This window comes from Saimiri boliviensis, chromosome 11 (genome assembly GCF_048565385.1).
Source record: "Saimiri boliviensis isolate mSaiBol1 chromosome 11, mSaiBol1.pri, whole genome shotgun sequence".
NCBI lineage: Eukaryota > Metazoa > Chordata > Mammalia > Primates > Cebidae > Saimiri > Saimiri boliviensis.
The window spans coordinates 66,334,093-66,357,113 of NC_133459.1; the positions used below are offsets into that span (position 1 = coordinate 66,334,093).

Sequence of the window (23,021 nt, forward strand, 5' to 3'; positions counted from 1 at the left end):
TGGGCGACGTTCTGTTTTCTAATGAGACAAATTCGTACAGCTGATTGCATGCAGGAAAAGCTTTATTAAGTCAAGAAGCTGTTACACTTTTAAAGACTGCTAGCAGAATACGCAAACATTTTTCAATGACATGGGAAACTACTAACATCTTTAGTGAGAGAATTCCACTTTCACAGTTTTCTCTGCTCCCACACCCCAATGCTCAGCTACAGCACATTCATTTTTTTTGTTGTTGTTCAGCACATCTGTCTCGAAGCACTTCATCAAAAGCTTTTGTTGTAAAAACACATTTCTTAATTACACAATTAAATTCTAAATTACACGATTAAACACTTACAGGATGTGGAATGTTTTAAAGGGATACACAATAATAGGATTACCAAAAGGACACCTTCCAATTTCTCTTTCTATTCATTTTGACATTTTGTTCTTTTCAAAACATATTCTCTTATTACATTTATGACTAAAGGCGTTACTTTGCATGCGTCATGTTCCTTTTTGTTCTCCTCTTCCAATGTCCATGTTTTAACAATCTGAATTATCTGGCCTGGGAAAAGGTAAAGTTATCAACTTACAAGGTACGTGTATTGACAATATGATTGTTACAGTCTCAACAACAGCACAAAATCAGCCAGGTACAGGTAACACAGTGAAATTAGTCCACGTTTTCTACACACTACAGGGGAGGAATCGCTGGCTCTCAAGTCCCGGGGCTCACATGATTGTGCACTTGTCAAGCATCTTCTCAATGGTCTTGGGCGTCTGGGACTTCTTCTGGGGCTCCTCGAGGTCGGGGTCGGGCTGGTTCTTGTAATCCAGCAGCATGTGGAACAGCTCCTGCACATTCACATCTGCCTTGGCCGAGATCTCCATGAAGGCGCAATTCCACTCCAGCGCACAGGTGGCACCATCACTCAGGGACACCTCCCGGTGGGTATCATCACTTTTATTTCCCACCAGCACGATGGGGAACTTATGCAGGTTGTTACCTTTGATCTTGCAGATCAGCTCATAGAAGGTCTTCAGCTCTTCCAGGGTTTCCTTCTTGGTGACCGAGTAGACCAGGACGAAGGCATGGCCCCGGGCTATAACGTGGCGCTGCAGAGCGCGGTTGTGGTTGTCGTCGCCACTCTTGCTGTCGGTGATGTGCAGGGAAAGCACGCCGTGGCTGCAGCCCAGCAGCTGGCAGTAAGAATTTTCAATCGTTGGCAGGTACTCGTGACGGAAGTTGCCGGTCGCCCACTTCTGCAGCAGCGTGCTTTTCCCCACACCAGCGGTGCCGACTACCACGACGCGGTAATCGCTGATGTTTCTGTGGGGCTTGAAGGCGCGGAGGATGAGCATCGCGGGCAGGAGCCGCAAGCGCTCCAGCAGCTGCCGCTGTTCCTTGGAGCCGAAGCTAACGTTACCCATCGTTGGGATTCGGAGGGGAGATGCGCGCTCAAGTTCTCTCACACTTAGCTGGCAGCAGGAGACTCCTGGAAAGAAAGCGAGAGGGAGAGAGATGATATTGGTAACTGCGATGTTGTCAGATCACGTCAGCCTGGTCAGCTGGTCCACTAGGACTCTGGAGAGAGTCCACCCTGTGACGCAAAGAAGTGCACACAGCGAGAAAAAAAATTCCCAGGCACACAGTTCAGCCTGCCGAACCGAGGGACCAGCAGGTGACACATATGCAACAGACCTGTAGTTTGCTTTTTACCATCTAGAAAGCGCAACAAATAGTACCTTTTGTTTTCTTTCCTTAAACTGTTTTATTAAATTCTCACTCTGCCCCTATAAGAAATTTATTCGTAAAAATTACTTACTCTCATTCCCTCGCTTGTAAAATGAGGATTTTAATTGAAGAGGACTGAACAGTCACAGAGAAACAGGTGGGGGAATATTCCCTGCACACCGGGGCTGAATGCCAAGGGGACATTTAGAGCGACACCACTGCCCTGGTTAAAGCTACAGAATCATCAATACAGGGGAAAGGAGAGGGTTTTTGGAGTTAATGGTGTGGAGGGGGTGTGGGAAAGGTGCCTGCAGTCAGCGCAGCCCCAGAGGAGGCATGGGTGGCACCTTTGCTCTCAGCATGCTGTCACCCTGTGCCACCAAGAGCTGGGGGAGGAGGTCTCAGTTTGTGAATCCTTAGTCACAATGATAGTGGAGTTAAAAATACATATATATATGTGACACTTTCTTTTCAGGATCTCATCTCTGCTAATAAAAGATTCTAAATATTGAATGAGTTTTTCTACAGAACAGTGGTTTCTCTTTTGCAATGGACTATCTTTAACAAAATATTTTTAATTCAGCCTTATGCAAATAGAGGAAATTTCAGGATTTAAACAGCCAATGAACTTTTTGAGTTCAGGAATAAACATGGTAGATTAGGTTTATGAGAACTTTTTCTCAGAGGTATCCTCAATACCAGACAGCTGTCCAGTGGGACTGCTTTAGAAGCATCCTAGGTCAGATGGAAAAAAGTTCTAGGGACTCTGCCTACATACCACACAGCTGGCCTCTGTACAGAGGTAGGAATAGTGTAAGGCAATGCCATTCCTCTGGCTCTAAGTATAGAAAGATATACACATCTTTATACACGTTTCTAGTTGACGATGGTCATTAAAATATACTTCTCTTTAGGTACAGCTACGATAGTGTCATGTACAATACCAGAAAGAGAAGAGAGGCTTTTTGTGAGTGGCACTCTCCCTATATAAACTAGGCTTTCTTGCTGGCTGCATAGTTGAACAGGTACTCTCCCAGTACTAAGGAAAAAGACCCTTTTTAGAATGTGCAAGGTCTATGACAGTAATATGTCCATATTAGAGTTTTGGTGGGCTTTTTTGTTTGTTTGTTTTGAGTCAGGGTCTTGCTCTGTCCCTCAGGCTGGAGTGCAGTAGTGTGATCATGGCTCACTTCAGCTTTAGCCTTCTGGGATCAATCAATCCTCTCACCTCAGCCTCCCAAGTAGATGGGACTACAGGCATGTGAAACTATGTCCAGCTAATTTTCTTATTTTTTGTAGAGACAGGGTTTCATTGTGTTGTCCAAGCTGGTCTTGAACTCCTGTGTTCAAGTGATCTCCCAACTCAGCCTCCCAAAGTGTTGGGATTACAGGTACAAGAAAATATGCCCACCCCATAGTAGAGTTTTGATTTGAAAAAAAAAAAAAAATGTTGTTGCTGGTTGTTATACCTTCAGACTTACTTGCTTCTAATTCCAGTCTGCCTTCTTTAAGATAATGTGATTGTAAGAATGTTCTAAACTTAAGTGGCAAAATTTAAGTAGATGATTTTATATTTTTGATTAAAGGAGACCAGGGATGTTAAAAAATATTTGAAATTGATATAAAATAAATACATACATATAACTAAACCATTAATTTTTGCAGCTTTCAGGTAAAATCTAGCACTTCGTTCCAATCTATGAGATGTGTTTAGTGGATATTATCTAATATTAAGTAATGACATCAGTTATCCAAATCCTGGGCACAATTCCTTTAGCAATGATGAATTTAATAGAATTTAGCTTAAAAATGTAGGAGATTTCTGCTACAGTGATACAATCTTACACATCTTATTTGCAAAAGTCAACAGTGCAGATTTCCGTAGGTCCTCATGCACTAATAGTTCTCTAGTCACAGACATCCTAACCCTGTCTGCCCTGTCCACAACTATTACAAATTCCATGTTAGTATAACAAGAGTTTCAGCAAAGACCAAAGTATCTCTTGGCCACCAACATCCCACATTAGGAAATGTGCATTATTAATGACTCTGTTTTACATTACTTCCTACTGTAGGGGATGCATGTACAAATTCATTCATAGAAATTTGGTAAAGCAGCCAGGCACAGTGGCTCATGCCTGTAATCCCAGGACTTTGGGGGCGGGGGGGGGGGTCAATGTGGGAGGATTGCTTGAGTATAGGAGTTCAAACTAGCCTGGGTAACAGCGGGAGACCCCAGTCTCTATCAAAAAGAAAATGAAAGAAAAAGAAAATTGGTAAAGGACGCACGCGTTAATTGAAGTTTCCAGATGTGAAGAGAATTCTCATTCTCAGGCAGCGGACCCTTCTCCCCACAACACTCCGTCCCGCTTCCCAGGCCGCCTGGCCTCAGGCTGAGGGGGAGGTGAAGCTTCCAGGAATCAGAGGGAGACCAAACTGCGCGGCCGTGCCGCGCTTGAGGTCCCGCCGCCGCTGCTGCGGCACTAGCCTGGGTCGTGGACACCACCACGCGCCTACAGGGTCGGGCTTCTCTCTGATGGCTGCAGTGGCAGCTACCCTCCCTGCCCATTTCAATCTTACTTTCATATCCCACGACTCCACTCTTATTTTCCGAACACTAGCAACCTAAGCAGCTGTAATAGTGGATACTGTGTCACCCTTTCAACGCGCACACTTACCAAACCTCGTTCTACTGTATTAAAAAGTGCTAGTTTCCCAACGGGACTATCCTAGTTGCAGTTGCGGGACCTGCTAGGATCCCGCAGGGGCTGCGGATGGCTCTTGCATAATCGCGCCAAGAAAGACCTGGTGCTAGGTGCAGGGACAACTCGCACATAAACTTCCACTGTGTGACAGCATCTGCTGGGTCTGGCACACGTTGTTTTTAAGTATCAAGTATCCCTAAAAAGAGTGAAAGAGACTTACCTTTCTCGGAGGCACGAACTAAGCAGCCTAGAAGACAAACGCGCTGCTCGCAGAGATGGCCGAGGCAACCAATCGGACAGTCCAAGCGCTCTCTGCTCCGCTGCTTTAAATTCCGACGTGATCACAGGAGCGGGGTGTGGGGGCGCAGGGAGTGTGGGTAACAGGCATAGATTCCGCTTGCGCCATCGTGGTGAGAAAACAGCCCTGAGGGGCTGACCCAACGCAGAGTGGCCCGAGGTCCGCCTGACATCGCCAACGCTTGAGTCCAGAAGTTCAGGGCGGGGTTACAAGCTGGGGAGGAATGATTAAACTGTGGACTTTTCTCACCTGTTGGAATAAGCTTCAGGCTAAACTTTGCCAACACAAACCCGTCCAACTGATTTTTGACAAAGGTCCAAAAGCAATTTAATGTAGGAAAGATAATCTTTCCAACAAATGATACTGGAAAGATAGGATATCCATAGACAACCCCCTCCCGAAAAAAAACAAAATAACAAAACAAACAAACAAACAAAAAAACCCTTAAATAAAAATTAAGTAGCTAAGTGGCTAGACATAACTGTAATGTGTAAAATTACAAAACTGTTTTAAAAAACAGTAACAAAAAATCTTTATTGCCTAAGGCTAGGCAAAACGTTCTTCTTCTTTTTTCTTTTTCTTTCTTTCTTACTTTCTTTCTTTTCTTTTTTTTTTTTTTTTTTTTTAAATAATTTAAGTTCTACATGGATGGGTACATGTGCAGAACTTGCAGGATTGTTGCATCGGTATAGGCAAAATGTTCCTACATTGACATACATAGAAAAGAAATTCTGATGAATTAGACCTCATGAATTTAAAACTTTTGCTTTGTGAAAGACCCTATAAAGATACTGAGAAGGTTTACCTAGGAGAAACTATTTACAAGCCACATATCTGGCATATAACCAGTATCTAGAATATGTAAATTACTCAAGAGTCAATTATTTTAAAAATCCAATTAGAAAATAGTCAAAAGACATGAACGGTTATTTCGCTGAAGATATACGCCAAGTAACCATATGAAATCTTTAATGTCGTTAGCTACTAGAGAAATGGGAATACGAGGCTTTCGTTGTTCCTCGCCTCCCGCTAGGGCGGATCGAGGGTCTGGCTCCAGCAGCCCCAGGTGCCTCTCACTCCTTAGGCACTGCTATCGTCCTGGCAGAACCCTCGCAGGACGCCCCATCGGTCCGCCGGCGGCTCGGAACCCTGGCAGATGCGCCGCTCCTTTCTCCCTCCGCACCTCCCACCGCCCGTCCCTCTTCAAATTGCGCTTGCGTCTGCCCTCCGCATTTCCGAGCCTGGTCAGGCTTCTTTTTACCTTGTCCGTGAGCGCCCGGCGGCGGATGCAGGGAAAACCGCAGGCAACCTCCTACTAGCGTTTTGGGGAGTGTATGGCAGTTGTCGGCAGCAGGTTTTCACGGCCGCGCTCTGTCGTCTTGGTCCTTCGCGGCAGCACCACGTTTTGTGCGCCCCAGCCAGCTGAGGCCAGGGTGTGTGGTGTGCGGCCGCTGGTACGGCTCTTCCGCCACTATAATATCTCTTCTTACCTGCTGCGTAGAAGTTTAAAGACCTGCGGAGTCTGGCCTGGCACCTGTAATCCCAGAGAATCAGTAGGTTGAGGCCAGGAGCGACATGGGGAGAACTTGTCTCTACTTTAAAAAATTTAGTCCAGTGTTGTGGCAGCTGCCTGTAGCCCCCCTCCTCCCCAGCTATTTGGGAGGCTGATGTGGGAGGATCACTTGAGCCCAGAGATCAAGGCTGCAGTGAGCCGTGATCGCAGCCACTGCACTCCAGTCTGGGCAACAAAGTAAGAACTTGTTTCAAAACGAACAAACAAAAACAAATTCCAACCTGACTCTGGTATAGCATCACATGACAGGTAGCAGCCCTAAAGGAGATCAAAGTGTTTTACCCCAAAGTATATTTCTGACATATTTTGGAATGGTCCTGTGCAAAGCTCTTTTGAGAGGGAAATTTGCATTCTGTGGAAAGACCTTCCCTTTCCAGGTCTTTCCCTGATCCCAGAGAGAGTGAACTAAAGAGTCTGACACCTTTTAAGGTCACTGACCTTTCAAGATACATACACCATCTGTTCTCTCTGAGGCATATTACAGGCTTCACATACATAACAACAACCTTGGCTTCCACAACCTTCTTTCTGCCACTACTGGCCAAACCCTTCCTCCTCCAAAATATCCCTGCTTTTCAGGTCAAACCAATGTATACCTTACATATATTGATTTATGTTTTTGCCTGTACCTTCTGCCTTCCTTAAATGTATAAAAGCAAACCATAATCCAAGCACCCTGGGCACATGTTCTCAGGACCTCGTGATGCTATGTCAAAGGCCATGGTTACTCATATTTGGATCAGAATAAACCTTTAAATATTTTACAGAGTTTGGCTTTTTTCATTGGGTTTCCCCATTCACTTTATTAGCATTAGAGCATACCCTTTTCATCCAATCATATTTCTCCCTGGCTGTCTATATTTTGTTAAGCCTAAGCATCAAAATAGACAATTTCCTCTATTTCTTTGGGTCATCATTCTGCAGGCTCCCATGTATACACATTAAACATATGTGTATGCCTTTTATCCAATTAATCTGCCTTTTGCAGGTTGATTTTTCAGTGAACCTTCAGAGGGCCAAGGGAAACCTTCAGGCCCCTTGGCCCCTACACTGGTAACTAACTGAAACTGCTTCACCAAAAATGAGTTCATAGCGTTTACCTCACTTGCCAGGAAAATAATTTGGATTGAACTGTTTTCTATAAACCACGGAGTTTAGATGTTTTACTATCTGGCAACTAAAATTCTAAAATAAAAGCTAGAAGACCTTTATTTGTGTGTGTGTGTGTGTGTGTGTGTGTGTGTGTGTGTGTGTGTTTAAATGTATTTATACATATGTACATGTATTATGTTGTATGTTATGTCTACATAATAAAATTCAGTGTAATGGGCCAAAATCCCTTAAGAAATGTTAATCTGATTGGTTTAAATAGATGAGTACTCATAGAAAATATATAGTTATTAACCTTTTTTTTTTTTAGTTCATGAGACTTAAGTAAATCTTGAAAAATAAATTGGTTTTAAAACCAATTGTTGACAAAAAAATTAAAAACGTCTTCTAAATTGTCAACATATATTTTTGCCTTTGTTTACTGGTGTGGGGGGGCCATGGCTCTTGCACCCCAAAGATTTGCTGGAAAATCACTGACATGGGCCAGATTGATTGGTAAGAGAAAAGGCATACATATTTATTTAATGTGTATACAAAGATACTTTCAGAATAAAGATCCAACTTCTCAATGAGTTATAGAGGCTTATATACCAGTCTTGAAATTACAGAAAGAATGAGGGGCTTAGATTCTGGTAAAACAGATTATGGGAGGGGAGAGAAGACGAATTCCATTGAGGGGCAATAAATGACTGGTGAAAGAATGATTGGATTGAGGAACAGATATTAACTTGAAAATAGTTCTTTCTGGAATTCAAATCATCCTTGGAGGCAGTCTTTGTACTTCTATAAGGGTCTGCTGGGGTGTGGTCACATCGTGGTCTTCTTTTCTATGGAGAACAAACAATTGTTCTCCTTGGTAGATCTGGTCCTTAGGCAGATAAAGGAACTTCACCTTCTTTGGGAGGGATGGTGGGGGTGAAGGAAAGATCAGAGAGACCCTGAGGCTTCTTTAGTTCAGCATGTCAAATACCATGTTTTGGGGTATCAGTTTCTGAGCATCAGCACTAGTCAGTTTTATATTTGCTCTTAAGGTCATGAAGCTGTAAACCAGGCCTAAAGCAAAGTGATGTTTGTTTATGCAATTCTTTGATAAATAAGATTAATTTAATATTATTTAATAAAAACAGCAGTGGCTGAGTAGTGACTACCACCTGTAATGCCAACACTTTGGGAGGCCAAGGTGGGAGGATCTCTTGAGCCCAGGGGTTTGAGACCAGCCTAGGCAACATAGCAAGACCCCATCCCCATAAAAGATTTAAAAATTAGCCAGGTATGTGCTTATGATCCCAGCTACACTGAAGGCTGAGGAGGGAGGATCCTTTAAGCCCAGGAGTTCAAGGCTAGAGTGAGCTATGATTGCACCACTGCACTCTAGCCTGGGCAACAGAGTGAGGCTTTGCCTCTAAGGAAAAAAAGAAAAGTTATATCTTCTGAGTTATCTACAGGATACCCATGTATTTAACTTTATGGCTCTTATGTAGGTAAATACCTGATGCTAATTGGCCATATAATTATTTAATAAAAAAGAATGTGAAACAATGACCAGCTCCATCTAATATCTCAATTTGCAGAAGAAATCTAGGTATAGTTGTTAAAAAATAAATTAACTGTAAATGAAATAAATGTTTATAAATGAACTCATAGAATTTAAAGTCTTAAAATTTAGGTTAAATTATATCATATATACAAAATAAATGTCTGTATCATAGTCAAATAAGATAAAATGATTGGTTATCCCAAATTAAAAAAAAAAGAAAACTTATAGGACTAAGAGGTAGGGGTTAGGAAAATAATAAAAGTTAATAATAATAAAGTTGAAGAAGATTTATAAAGGATGAGCTAATAAAGGAAGTTTTATGTGTGATTGACTTGGTTGGAATTAAAAAGAAATTGTGTAATTTTCTAAAAATTAAACATTGTTGGGTAGGGGATGGGGGAATGGGCATTGATACAGAACTGGAGTCTGGTTCCCTATATTTAAAACAACAAGGTTTCTTGAAGTACTGATCTCATTGTAATAAAACTGTAATGGCTTTTGATTTTTAAATTTATAATGTATTTCTTTTTTTTTTTGAGACAGAGTTTCACTCTTGTTACCCAGGCTGGAGTGCAATGGCACGATCTCGGCTCACCACAACCTCCGCCTCCTGGGTTCAGGCAATTCTCCTGCCTCAGCCTCCTGAGTAGCTGGGATTACAGGCACGCACCACCATGCCCAGCTAATTTTTTGTATTTTTAGTAGAGACGGGGTTTCACCATGTTGACCAGGATGGTCTCGATCTCTTGACCTCGTGATCCACCCGCCTTGGCCTCCCAAAGTGCTGGGATTACAGACTTGAGCCACCGCGCCCGGCCAATGTATTTCTTTTAACAGGTATCTTCTCCTTGAGATCTATTTAATTTTCCTAGTTTCAGATTAAAAATGTTGTCTTCTTGATTTAAAGTGGTAATTTTTAGGAATTACCTTGAGGTAAAGTTTTTTTTTTTTTTTTTTTTTTTTTTTAATTTCTCAAATTCATATTGTGGAGGTTTATCTTTTGCCATTTCTTGCTGCACATGATTTGCAGGTCAATATGTCATTTCCTTCAGCTTCTTCTCCTCTGGAGAAGGCCTGAGATAATCATTCTTTTATTTGACTTTTCCTGGTTCTAACACTGCTGTTTTGGCCCGACATTGAAATATTTATCTTGAAAGCCTAGAAAAGCAGTGTTGTTCTCCAGTATAACTTAATTTTGTGCTCTTGGCTTTTTTGGCTTTTTTTTTTTTTTTTTTTTTTTTTTTGATATGTCTGAATTGTTCCATGTAACCAGAAAAGTTTCTGTGGTAACAGAATTCTTTTACTAAGAACCATGTATTTCTCTATTCAAGGTACTAGTTTTCTTGTTTATATTTCTCTATAATATAGTATACACTTATAACCTTGGACATACTCTTTCTGTGTTTCATTACATCCAACTACCCTTTTCTTCAGGTTCAACATCCAGGTTACCTGAATGAGCTTCCCATAATGAGAAACAATCACATTGAAGAGGGTTTTCTTTAGGTTTTTTTGTAGCCAGTCTAAGAAACAAAGATTTTATGTTTTAGCAAAATGACTTTCAATGTTGCCTTTATTAGGCTTTTGATTACTTAGAAAAAAAAATGGAATTTTAAAAGGGTTAAGGTTTTTAAATCCATATGACTTTCTTATTGGTTTTGAAGTCTTTTGATTAACACACTGGTTAAATGAATAACTGTTATTTCACCACAACCTGTGATTTTGTTTTGAACTTTTTAACATCTTTGACAAATGTCTCCCAGGTCAAATCCTATTTTAAGTCTTTTTGACCTAAAATTAACTTTAAAATTTTTCAGTTAGGCTCCTGGAAAACCTTAAAAGACGTATTTATTAATTTTTAGAGATGACTAGGCTTATTTGGTAAATTGTATAAAAACATTGTCAAATAAGTGATACTATATCTTCTTTTAGTTACATTTATGGACATGCTGATTTGAATCTTTCAAAAATTATATAAATTCATAGAAATCTGTTATTAGTCATAGTTCCAACATAACCTTTTGTTCAAATTAGACTCATCTTCCCTTTTGTAGAGTTAGGCATTCTCTGCTGTAATTCGACCCCGTCATAAAATGTTACTCAGTGGCTACAATAGGACTCAAGACAACCAGTTTCCCACATGGTCTTTTGATTTCTTTAGTTTCAACATTAAGTTTATGGGTTAGCACTAGTATTTAGGCCAGACTGATTATATTCATGGGTTTGTGTGTGTGTGTGTGTGTGTGTGTGTGTGTGTGTGTGTTATGATTTTTAAACTTTTTTCTTTTTAGCTGACTAATCTTTGTAAAGCCAGCTCTCCCAACTAGATAATGTTAGCCCAACAGGATGCCTGATTAAACACAGCCAGGTAGAACAGCTGCTACCAAGAAACCAAGACAACTGATGTACTCCTAACAGATCTTCAGAGGGAGGGCAACAAAAGTGGACAGAGAGGGAAGACACAGAAGCTGGGCTGAAGTGGGGAGAAACCTGAGAACACTATATGGGCTACTGTGCACCAGACTCATTCCTTGACCCCAACAGCTCTGAGGGCATGGGTGAGTTGAACTGGCAAGAAGCAACCCATTGTTGCCTTAGTCCTCTAGAACCTCGCCAGGAAGAGATCCCTCAACCACCATGGACACTCGAGTTGGCAGGAAGAGCTGCTTAGAGAAGTGGTAAGAGTAGCAAGCCAGCTGATGTGGAGCCCAGAGTGTTTGGAGCAGGAGCTTCTGTAGTGCAGTATGGCCAGGGATACCCATCCCTCTATGGTCAACTTACTCCCATAGGAGACTTTAGACTTACTCCCAGGGGAACTGTCGGTCCTGAACTCTGTAGGGTGGTCTTGCCCATCTGTTGAAGCTGGTCCAACCCAAGCAACTCTTGTTCTGCTGGCCCCTCCTGAGGCCCTAGCCTAGCCATGCCTGCTTACAGGGCAACCTCAGGTGCTCTGGGGGTCCACATCAAAGTTCCTGTGCTGTGCTTGACTGCCTGAGAGCTCTAACTGGGTGACCCTCATAGCCACACACAAGCCCACACATTCCCTCCCCATGCTGCAGCTTCCCCCAGGCCCACAGCAAGTCCCTACATTGCTTCAGTGGTGTGTGTCTTTGCAAGCAGGTTTTGCTTTCCTTGCCCTGCCAGTTCACCAGTGTGTGTGCCTCTTTCCCTGCCACTGCTGCACAAAAGTGCAATTCAACCCCCTCTCGCTGCTGACCATCACTGCAGATGGAGCCTTGATGGGCACAGTGCCAGCCCCACCCCCAATAGTGCCCTACCCTTGCACTAACACTGCTGTAAGAGTGAACCTAGGGGCAGGGAACAACAGATCCCTCCCTGCCCTGAGAAACCACTCCTACTTGTAGGGCACAGAGAAGGCTCATAGACCTGAACCTTGTATGAGCCTATGAGCCTTCTTTGCTCATAGGGCACAGAGAATCAGTGCAGCCATGCACACAGTCGCCACATGCTCCCCACAGCTGCATTGCCTCCACCACTGTGGTGAACACCCTCAGGGAGGCAGGCACCCTAGCATCCTGCCACAGTTGCCACTACCACTGCTGCTGGTACCTGTGAATGAGAATGGATCCCACTATCACTGCACTACAAAATGCTTTGGCTGACACTACCCACTGGAGTGTAGTGACCAGTGGTCTGGGAGCACCTTGACGCAACCCAGGTTCAGTGAGTTTCTAACTTTGAGGAGCCAGAAAACAGAGCAGGGTCCATCACAAGTCCCTCAGAGTTAGTGCATATAGTACAGGAATTGGGAGCTGAGCCTTGGCTTCGTAAAATCTTCCAGAAATGAAGCCAGTCAGCTGAATCTACCTCATACCATGATAAAAGCCTCAAGGACATCAAATAGAATAAAAGAAAAAAAAAAACCCATTCAAGGGTCAGCAACCTCAAAGATTGAAAGAACATAAGCCCACAAGGATGAGAAAGAACTAGTGTAAGAACCCAGACAACTAAAAAAGCCAGAGTGGTTTCTTTTCTCCAGATGACTGCACCATCTCTCAAGCAAGAGTTTAGAACCAGGTTGAGATAGTTGAAATGACAGAAATAGAATTCAGAATACAGATAGGAATGAAGATCAGTGAGCTACAGGAATACGCTGAAACCCAATCCAAGGACTCTAAGAATGATGATAAAACAATGCAGAAGATGACAGACAGAATAGCCAGTATAAAAAAGAATGTAACCAACCTTATAGTGCTGAAAAACACACCACAAGAATTTCATAATGCAATGATAAGTATTAATAGCAGAACAGACCAAATGGTGGGGAAAAAAAAATCAGAAGTTGAAGACTGGCTTTCTGAAATAAGAGTCAGACAGGAATAGAAAAAAGGAAACAAGAGGAAGGAACGAAACCCCCAAGAAATACGGGTTTATATAGAGATCAAGTCTACAACACATTGGTGTCCCTGAAAGAGAGGGGAAGAATGGAACCAACTTGGAAAACACGTATCAGGATATCATCCAAGAGAACTTCCCCAACCTAGCTAGAGAGGCTAACATTCAAGGTCAGAAAATCCAGAGATCTCCCAGTAAGATACTTCACAAAAAGATCATCCCCAAGACAAATATTCATCAGATTCTCCAAGGTCAAAATAAAAGAAAAATGTTAAAGGCAGCTAGAGAGAAACGTCAGGTCAACTACAAAGGGAAACCCACCAGATTAACAGTAGACCTCTCAGTAGACACCCTACAAGCCAGAAGAGATTAGGGGCCAGTATTAAACATTCTTAAAGAAAAGAAATTCCAATGCAGAATTTCATATCCAGCCAAACTAAGCTTAATAATTGAAGGAAAAATACGATCCTTTTCAGACAAGCAAATACTGAGGGAATTTGTTACCGCCAGACCTGCCTCACAAGAGCCCCTAAAGGAAGTACTAAATATGGAAAGGAAAGACTGTTACCAGCCACAACGAAAACACACTGAAGTACACAGACCAGTGACACTATAAAGCAACCACAAACAAATCTGCAAAATAACCAGCTTAACATCATGAAAACAGGAGCAAATCCACACATATCAATAGTAACCTTAGATGTAAATTGGTTAGATGCCTCAATTAAAAGGCACAGAGTGGCAAACTGGATCAAGAACAAAGATTTATTGGCATGCTGTCTTCAAGAGGCCCATCTCACATGCAATTACACACATAGGCTCAAAATAAAGAGATGAAGAAAAATCTACCAAGCAAATGGAAAACAGAAAAAAGCAGGGATTGCAATTTTACTTTCAAACAAAACAGACTTTAAACCAACAAAAATTTTAAAAAGACAAAAAAGGGCATTACATAATGGTAAAGCGTTCAATTCAACAAGAAGAACTGACTATCCTAAATATATATGCATACAACACAGGAGCACCCAGATTCATAAAGCAAGGTTTTAAAGACCTTTAAAGATATTTACACTCCCACACAATAATAGTTTTGGAGCATTTAATACCCCACCGACAATATTAGAAAGATTATTGAGACAGAAAATTAACAAAGATATTCAGGATCTGAACTCAGCACTGGATCAAATGAACCTGATGACATCAATAGAACTGTCCACACAATGACAACAGAATATGCATTTTTCTCATTGCCACATGACAAAGACTCTGAAATCCATCACATAATCAGAAGTAAAACACTCCTCAGCAAGTGCAAAATAACTGAAATCATAACAAACAATCTCTTGGACCACAGTGCAACCAAATTAGAAATTAAGACTAAGAAATTCATGCAAAACCCTACAACTACATGGAAATTTAATAATTTGCCCCTGAGTGAATTTTGGGCAAATAATGGAATTAAGAGAAAAATGAGTAAGTTCTTTGAAACTAATGAGAACAAAAATATAACATAAACAGAATCTCTGGAACACAGCTAAGACAGTGTTATGAGGGAAATTTATAGCACTAAAAGCCCACATCAAAAAGTTAGAAAGATTTCAATTTAACAACTTAACATCACAACTGAAGAACTCAAGAACCAAGTGAGAACGAACCCCAAAGCTAGCGGAAGACAAAAAATAACCAAAAATCAGAGCCAAACTGAAGAAGATTGAGACATGAAAAACCATTCAAAAGATCACCACATCTAGTAGCTGATTTCTTTTGAAAAAAATAATAATAATAAAATAGACCACTAATAAAGAAAAGAGAGAAGATCCAGATAAACAATCAGAAATGACAGGGGGATATTACCACTAACTGTACAGAAATACAAGTAACCACCAGAGAATATTGTCAATACCTTTATTCAAATAAACTAGAAAATCTAGAAGAAATGGATGAATTCCTGGATGCATACACCCTCCCAAGACTAAACCAGTCAGAAATTGAATCCCTGAACAGACCAATAACAAGGTATGAAATGGAGTCAGTTATAAATATCCACCAACCAAGAAAAAACCCAGAACCAGATGGAATCACAGCTGAATTCTGCAGATGTATAAAGAAGAGATGGTACCATTCCTCCTGAAACTATTTCAAAAAAGAGAACAAGCTCCTCTCTAACTCATTGTATGAGATTAGCATTATCCTGACACCAAAGCCTGGCAAAACATAACAAAAAAAAAAAAAAAAAAAAGAGAGAGAGAGACCTCATGCCTATTATTATTGATTAATATAGATGAGAAAATCTTCAACGAAGTAATGACAAACAGAATACAGCAGCACATCAAAAAGCTTATCCACCACAATCAAGTAGGCTTTATCCCTGGAAAATCAATAAATATGATTCACCACATAAACAGAACCAAAACCAAAACTACATGACCATCTCAATAGATTCAGAAAAGATTTTCAATAAGATTCAACTCCCTTTCATGTTAAAACCCTCAACAAACCAGGCATTGAAGGAACACTCCTCAAGATAATAAGGATTATCTATAAAAATCCCACAGCCAACATCTTACTGAAGGGCAAAAGCTGTAAGCATTCCCCTTGAAATGTGGAGTAAGATAAGATGCCCTCTCTTACCACTTTTTTTTTTTTTTTTTTTTTTGAGACGGAGTTTCGCTCTTGTTACCCAGGCTGGAGTGCAATGGCGCGATCTCGGCTCACCGCAACCTCCGCCTCCTGGGCTCAGGCAATTCTCCTGCCTCAGCCTCCTGGGTAGCTGGGATTACAGGCACACGTCACCATGCCCAGCTAGTTTTTTGTATTTTTAGTAGAGACGGGGTTTCACCATGTTGACCAGGATGGTCTCGATCTATTGACCTCGTGATCCACCCGCCTCGGCCTCCCAAAGTGCTGGGATTACAGGCTTGAGCCACCGCGCCCGGCTTCTTACCACTTTTATTCAACATAGTACTGGAAATCCCACTGGGAACAATCATGCAAAAGAAAGAAATAAAAGGCATCCAAATAGGGAGAGAGGAAGTCAACCTATCCCTGTTTGCAGATAATATAAACCTATATCTAGACCACCCTGTAGTGTTGGCCCAAAAGCTTCCTAATCTGGTAAACAACCTCAGCAAAGTCTCAGGATACAAAATCAATGTGCAAAAATTACTAGCATTCCTATATACAAACAACAGTCAAGCTGACAGCCAAATAAGGAATGTGATCCCATTCACAACTGTCACAAGATAAAATAAAATAAAATAAAATAAAATAAAATAAAATAAAATACCTAGAAATGCAACTAACCAGAAATGTGAATGATCTCTACAACAAAAACTACAAAACACTGCTCAAAGAAATCAGAAATAACACAAACAAATGGAAAATATGATTCTCTCTATCATGGATAGAGAGAACAATCAATATTGTTAAAATGGCCGTACTGCCCAAGGCAATTTATAGATTCAATGCTACTTCTATTAAACTACCAATGACATTTTTCACAGAACTAGAAAAAAAAACTATTTTAAAATGTATAAAGAACAGAAAGAGATCCTGAAGAGCCAACACAATCCTGAGCAAAAAGAACAAAGCTGAAGGCATTACATTACCCAACTTTGAACTATACTATAGTTGGGCAAAAGTATACTATAGGGCAACAGTAAACAAAACAGTATGTAACTGGTACAAAAACAGACATACAATGGAACAGAATAGAGAGCCCAGAAATAAGGCTGCACATATACAACAATCTGATGTTCAAGCTGACAAAAACAGGCAATCGGGAAAGAACTTCCTATTTAATAAACGGTGTTGGGATCACTGGCTAGCCATATGCAGAAGATTGAAACTGGAATCCTTCTTTATACCACGTGCAAAAATCAACTCAAGATGAATTAAAGACTTAGTTGTAAAACCTAAAACTACAAAAATCCTGGAAGACAACATAGGTAACATCATTCTAGACACAGGGATGGGCAAAGGTTTCATGAACAAGATGCCAAAAGCAACTCCAACGAAATGAAAATCGACCAATGGGACTAAGTTAAACTAAAGAGCTTCTGCACAGCAACATAAACAGAGTGAACAACCAACCTACAAAATCAGAGAACATTTTTGCAAACTATGCATCTGACAAAGGTCTAATATGGAGCTCCTAGAAAGAACTTAAATTTAAAATTTATAAGACAAAAACAACCCCATTAAAAAGTTGGCAAAGGACGTGAATAGACACTTTTCAAAAAAGACAAATGTGGCCAATCAGCATATGAAAAAAAGCTCATCACTGATAATTAGAGAAATGCAAATCAAAACCACAATGAGATACCATCTTAAACCAATTAGAATGGCTACTATTAAAAAGTCAAAACATAACAGAAACTGGCAAGGTTGTGAAGAAAAAGGAACATTCATACACTGTTGGTAGGAGTGTAAATTAGTACAACCATTGTGGAAAACAAGACAGTGTGGTGATTCCTCAAATACCTAAAGACAAAACTACCACTTAACTGAGCAATCTCATTACTGGGTATATGCCCAAAGGAATATAATTGTTCTCTCATAAAGACACATGTACATGTATATTCACTATAGCACTATTCACGATAGCAAAGACATGGAATCAACCTAAATGCCAATCAATGGTATAGTGGATAAAATGTGGTACACATACACCGTAGAATACTAGGCAGCCATAAAACAGAATGAGGTTATGTCCTTTGCAGGAACATGGATGGAGATGGAGGCCATTATCTTTCTCAAACTAATGCAGGAACAGAAAACCAAATATAATGTGATCTCACTTATAAGTGGAAGCTAAATGATGACAACATATGGACATTTAGAGGAGAACAACACACATGGCAGCCTACTGGAGAATAGAGGGTGGAGAAGGGAGAGGATCAGGAAAAGTAACTAATGGGTACTAGGCTTAATAACTCAGTGATGAAGTAATCTGTACAACAAATCACCACGACACAAGTTTACCTATATATAAACCTGCACATGAACCCCTGAACTTAAAAGTTAAATTTAAAAATATTTTAAAAAGATAATGTTAGCACAGCACTTCACGGTGATTGCTGTTGTCCGTGGTATTGATAAGAGGGAACTTGATACTCTCTAGAGAAACCTACCCTGAGAAAATTTTTCCTTCTGGCCTCTGTTATTCAAATGTGCCCCAAGTCCCTGACAGAGACCCTCATTTCTTCTCTCCAACATGGGACAGAGACAACCAGGACAGTTTTATCCCAGCTCTGAGGAAAAATTAAGCCAAATTCAAGATGATTGATCAGTGATACTTTCAGAGAATGATCTTGATCAAAAGAAGAAAATGTGAAGTTGATCATACCAATTGGGTTAATTTTGTCATGCCCAACTAAATCATATTCAAGGGGGCAAGGGGAAAAATCACTCAGAACATATAACATTGCTTCAAGAATATAATTTTCTGAAATCCTGGCTTATGAAACTACCAGTTGCAACCTGAAACCAGTTTTATCTAACAGCTACTGAAACATCTTGCTGAGATGCTAGTTTTATCCACCACCATCACTCACCAATCAATACTTACCAGCTCTCCAAAAATGTTACCAGTGCCAATGAACTTTCTTTCAAAACAATATAAAACATTTCTCCTTTTTGTGAACCTCCAACCTTCTTTTGTCTTCATGCAAGAAAGACTGAAGACCAACCAGTCTATGTGTATGCCCCAAATTGTAATTCTTCCCTAAAAAAAAATTTGAATTTAGAAATTTGTCTTTATATTTTATTTGACTTCAACATATTCATATTATGGGACACTACTCAGGAATAAAAAAGAATTATTAATACAAGCAACAACTTAGATGAATCATGAAAGAATTATGCTGAGTGAAAAAAGCCAATCATGAAATATACTGTATGATTCCATGTTTGTAGCAATCTTGAAATGACAAAATTATAAATGGTGTATTAGTAGTTGCCAACGGTTAAGGATGAGGGAGGGGCGTGGGATGAAGGTGGATATGTTTGTAAAACAGCAGTATGAGAAATTAGTATGTTGAGAAAACTGTTCTGTATCTTGAATGTGGTTGTAGAGATACAAACCTACGCTTACGGTAAAATTCCATAGAATTAAATACATACATAAATGAATACAAGTAAAACTAAGGAAATCTGAATAAGATCAGTGGGCTGTAATGATGTTAACATTTTGGTTGTAACACTGCCTGTAATTTTGCAAGATATTACCATCGGGGAAACTGAATAAAAGTCACCTGGGAGCTCTCTGTATTATTTCCTACAACTGCATGTGAATTTTCAATTATCTCAAAATTTTAAAAAAGCCCAACTTTAAAAATCACTTTTACAAAAGTAAAAACAATCCAACTCTGATGGCTGTCCATACCCTAAAGAATTAAAGTTCAAACTCTTTGGCTTCATAGTCCCTGCTCCTGGCAAACAGACTGTAAGTTCTTTTTCGAATCTTAGCTTCCAAAAGCCTTGTGCGCAAACTGGCTATTCTTGGGAGGTCCTTATGTCAGCTGGTCCACTCAGCTTACGCATCCCTGCTGCCCTGCTCCTGTCCCCCTCCCATCTTCATCTCCTCATCTGCCTAACCCAATCGGACTTGCCTTCAAGGCTCGCCTCTAACTGGCGCCTCCAGCTGGAAGGAATTTCTCCCTCCTCGGAGCTCCCACAGCACTTTTCACCTTGTATTGCAGTTATGTGAGTATTGTTTTATGTTCTCTACAAAGCTATGAGCTTCTCTTGGACAGGGCTTAGATTCATTTATCTCCGACTCCCTCAGGCTGGTAAGTGCCAGCATGCGTCACTCACAGGCAGCCGAGGCAGTAGGGAACACACCTTCCACCCGGAGGGGTGGGGTCTCTGAAGGAGAGCCAGCTTTGGATCTAGCCTGACTTCCTCCCCGGGCCTGGTTTCACCACTTCTTTACACTTTGGCCTTTGACTCCGTCCTCAGTGTCCTCAACTGATAATAGAAATGTGTTAAAAAATAAATAAAATAAAAAACAAATCAACCTTCCTCAATACCTGGCACATAGTAGACACTCAGAAAATGCAGCTGGAGTTTGGGGACCTGGTTTCCAGTTCCTGTTTGGTCATATACTAATTACATCGGCTTAAGCACACAACGTGTTTTCCTCTTCCATTCAGTTTCTCTACCTGTAGAATGGGGACAAAATATTTATGTCTGAAGTAAGATTATTTGTGTAGAAGCCCTTTAGAAATGTTACAGCACAATATTCAAAGGAGAGTACTGACTGTGGAATACGAATGAGCTAACAGTCACTGAGTGTCGACCACGAGCCAGGTACTGTTCTAATAATTTTACATGGGTTAACTATTTAGATCTTACCGGAATTGTGTGAGGTGGAGACTACTGCTCTCCCTACTTTATAAATGAGGAGACTGGGCACAGACAGGTTAACTAAGTGGCAGAGGCCAGGTCTAGCCAGCCCCAGGTCTGGAGCATTTTACACCATGCTGCTTTTCTCTTAGGTGTTGTTAAAAAGGCATTGTCGGACCTTCATAATTGTAATTTTGGGAATCTGTTTCTTTTCATTTACTACAAAGTTCTCCCTACAAGCACTTTTGTTTAAGCTCTGTAGAAAACTAACGACGACTGTATTTCCCACCCTTCACAACAAGATAAGTATCTTCTTTAAAATATTTGACTTCCTGGATCAGAGTTGCTGAAAAATCCCTTTCCTAATCCCATTCAAGTGTCTTTACTCCCACCATGTCTGTTCCCAACCCGTCTGCTTTTGCCTACCACTCAGCTGTTCCAAATAGCTCCTCGTTGGTAGAGATATTCTCTCCTACTTCTTAGAGAAACAAAGCCACCGGGCAAAACTCACCAGCTCCTGGGCCACACACATTCTTGGGCATTTTCTCTTTCCTTAGTCCATGGTTAATAGCTTTATGTGAGCCATGGAGTGTTTTTCAATCTGCAGTCCTAGTATCACCCGTATTGGAATCACCGGGGATGCTTGTTAAACCACCCAGCCCCAATCAGAATCAGAATCTGGAGGTGGGGCTGAAGCCAGGTGAGAGGGGTGACTGGGTTTTAATAAGCCCCCTCAGGTGGCTCTGATACAGAGGCAAGTTTGAAACAACTCCTTTGGAACTTTGCTTAATCAATCATCTCTTCTCTAACCTATCACTCTCTCTCACTGTCAGATTCTTTCTCACAGCCTGTAAATATACTCAGGTCTCAACTATTCTAATAAGAAAAAATATTACATCCTGGGGTTGTGGTGATGAACAATGCTAATATACATAAAGCCAACAGTACTTAGTACATGCAATACATACATTGGCTGTCTTATTTCTTAATTTTTTTTTTTTTTTGTTAACTAAAGCCCATAGTTCTATTCAGATTTCCTCACTTTTTACCTAATGTCTTTTCTGTTTTGTGATCTCATCCTATTGCATGTAATTGTCATGTCTCCTTGGGCTCCTCTTGACTATGACAGTTTCTTAGACTTTCCTTGTTTTTGTTTACCTTGAGAGTTTTGAGGAGTTGTAGTTAGGTATTTTCTAAGATACCCTTCTATTGAACTTCATCTGATTTTTTAAAAATCATTATTAGACCAGGATTCTGGGACTTTGGGAGGAAGATCTCAGAGGTAAAGTACAGTTTTCATTACATCACATCTACAGTGCATGTACATACTATCGACATGATTTATAACTGCTGATGTTGATCTTGATCGCCTGGCTGAGGTGTCTGTCACGTTTCTCCATTGTAAAGTTATGCTTTTCCTGCTTTGTGTACTCTTTGGAAGGAAGTCACTATGTGCAGGCCACTTAAGGAGGGGAGATTTATGCTTATCTCTTTGAGGGCAAAGTGTCTACATAAATTTTTTAAAAAATTACTTGGAATTATTCTACTTCTGCGTGGAATATTTATCTTTTTAACCCATTTATTAATTTATTTAATCATGTATTTGTATCAGTATGGATTTTAAAATACTTATTTTTTACTTTGGGTTATAACCCAGTGCTACTTTATTAGATTGCAATGATTTGTTCAAATTGTTCCAGCTTTGGACAATTTGGGAGTTCTTTCAGCTGGTTCTTATGCTCCTTTGACATTCTCATTAATGGACTGGAGTTTTCTATTTGTGTTTTAGCAACTCCTGGCATTATAAGATGCTCCAGACTTATCTTGCATGTTTCCTACCCCAGTGCTAAAACTAACCAGTTCTCAAGTAGAGTGGTAGTTTAAAAAAAAAAAATCTAGTATGCTGTTTTGTACTGGGAAGTCATTGATCTCAGACCCTCTCAACAGACAGGGCAAAGAAATACATAAATGTACACTGGTTCTTGTCTACACAAATATCTATAAATATTTCTATCTGTATCTATTTTTGTCTATATTAAGTTAAATATGAGTTCTTACTGATGCCTCTGACTATACCCGTTACTATATGCATCATTCTAGCAACCCTCTTGCAGATCTAAAAATTTCCATTCCAACAATGACACATCTGGCTCCCCACCTTCTGTCATGTTTACTTAGTCATCCAATCCCGGTATATATGTATAGCAGGTTCAGAATTGTTAACTGTATCCCCCTGGGAAATGTCTTTGTCAACTAGAATACAATGTTTATGTGTAGTTCCTCGACTGTTGTCTTACATATTCCATTGATTTCCAAAATGACTTACGTTAGTATTTTCCACAGAGTCTCTGGTTACAGTCTGCATTCTTTCCTAGAAT

The 23,021-nt window shown here is 40.4% G+C and overlaps 1 protein-coding gene across 2 annotated transcripts; it reads right to left on the reverse strand.

The window, feature by feature from the left end:
* Positions 1 to 44: 44 nt before the first annotated feature.
* DIRAS3 (DIRAS family GTPase 3) lies at positions 45 to 21,170 on the reverse strand. Of its 2 annotated transcripts, XM_074380996.1 has the most exons (5): positions 20,328 to 21,170; positions 18,866 to 19,021; positions 5,982 to 6,254; positions 4,643 to 4,969; positions 45 to 1,478 (listed from the first exon to the last, which is right to left on the reverse strand). In XM_074380996.1, the coding sequence occupies exon 5, from the start codon at positions 1,411 to 1,413 to the stop codon at positions 715 to 717; it is 699 nt and encodes a 232-aa protein (XP_074237097.1). In that variant the 5' UTR covers positions 1,414 to 1,478; positions 4,643 to 4,969; positions 5,982 to 6,254; positions 18,866 to 19,021; positions 20,328 to 21,170; the 3' UTR covers positions 45 to 714. The 2 variants fall into 2 exon arrangements, with proteins under 2 accessions (XP_074237097.1, XP_074237098.1); XM_074380997.1 differs by lacking the exon at positions 20,328 to 21,170 and having other exon boundaries at positions 18,866 to 19,046.
* Positions 21,171 to 23,021: the final 1,851 nt, after the last annotated feature.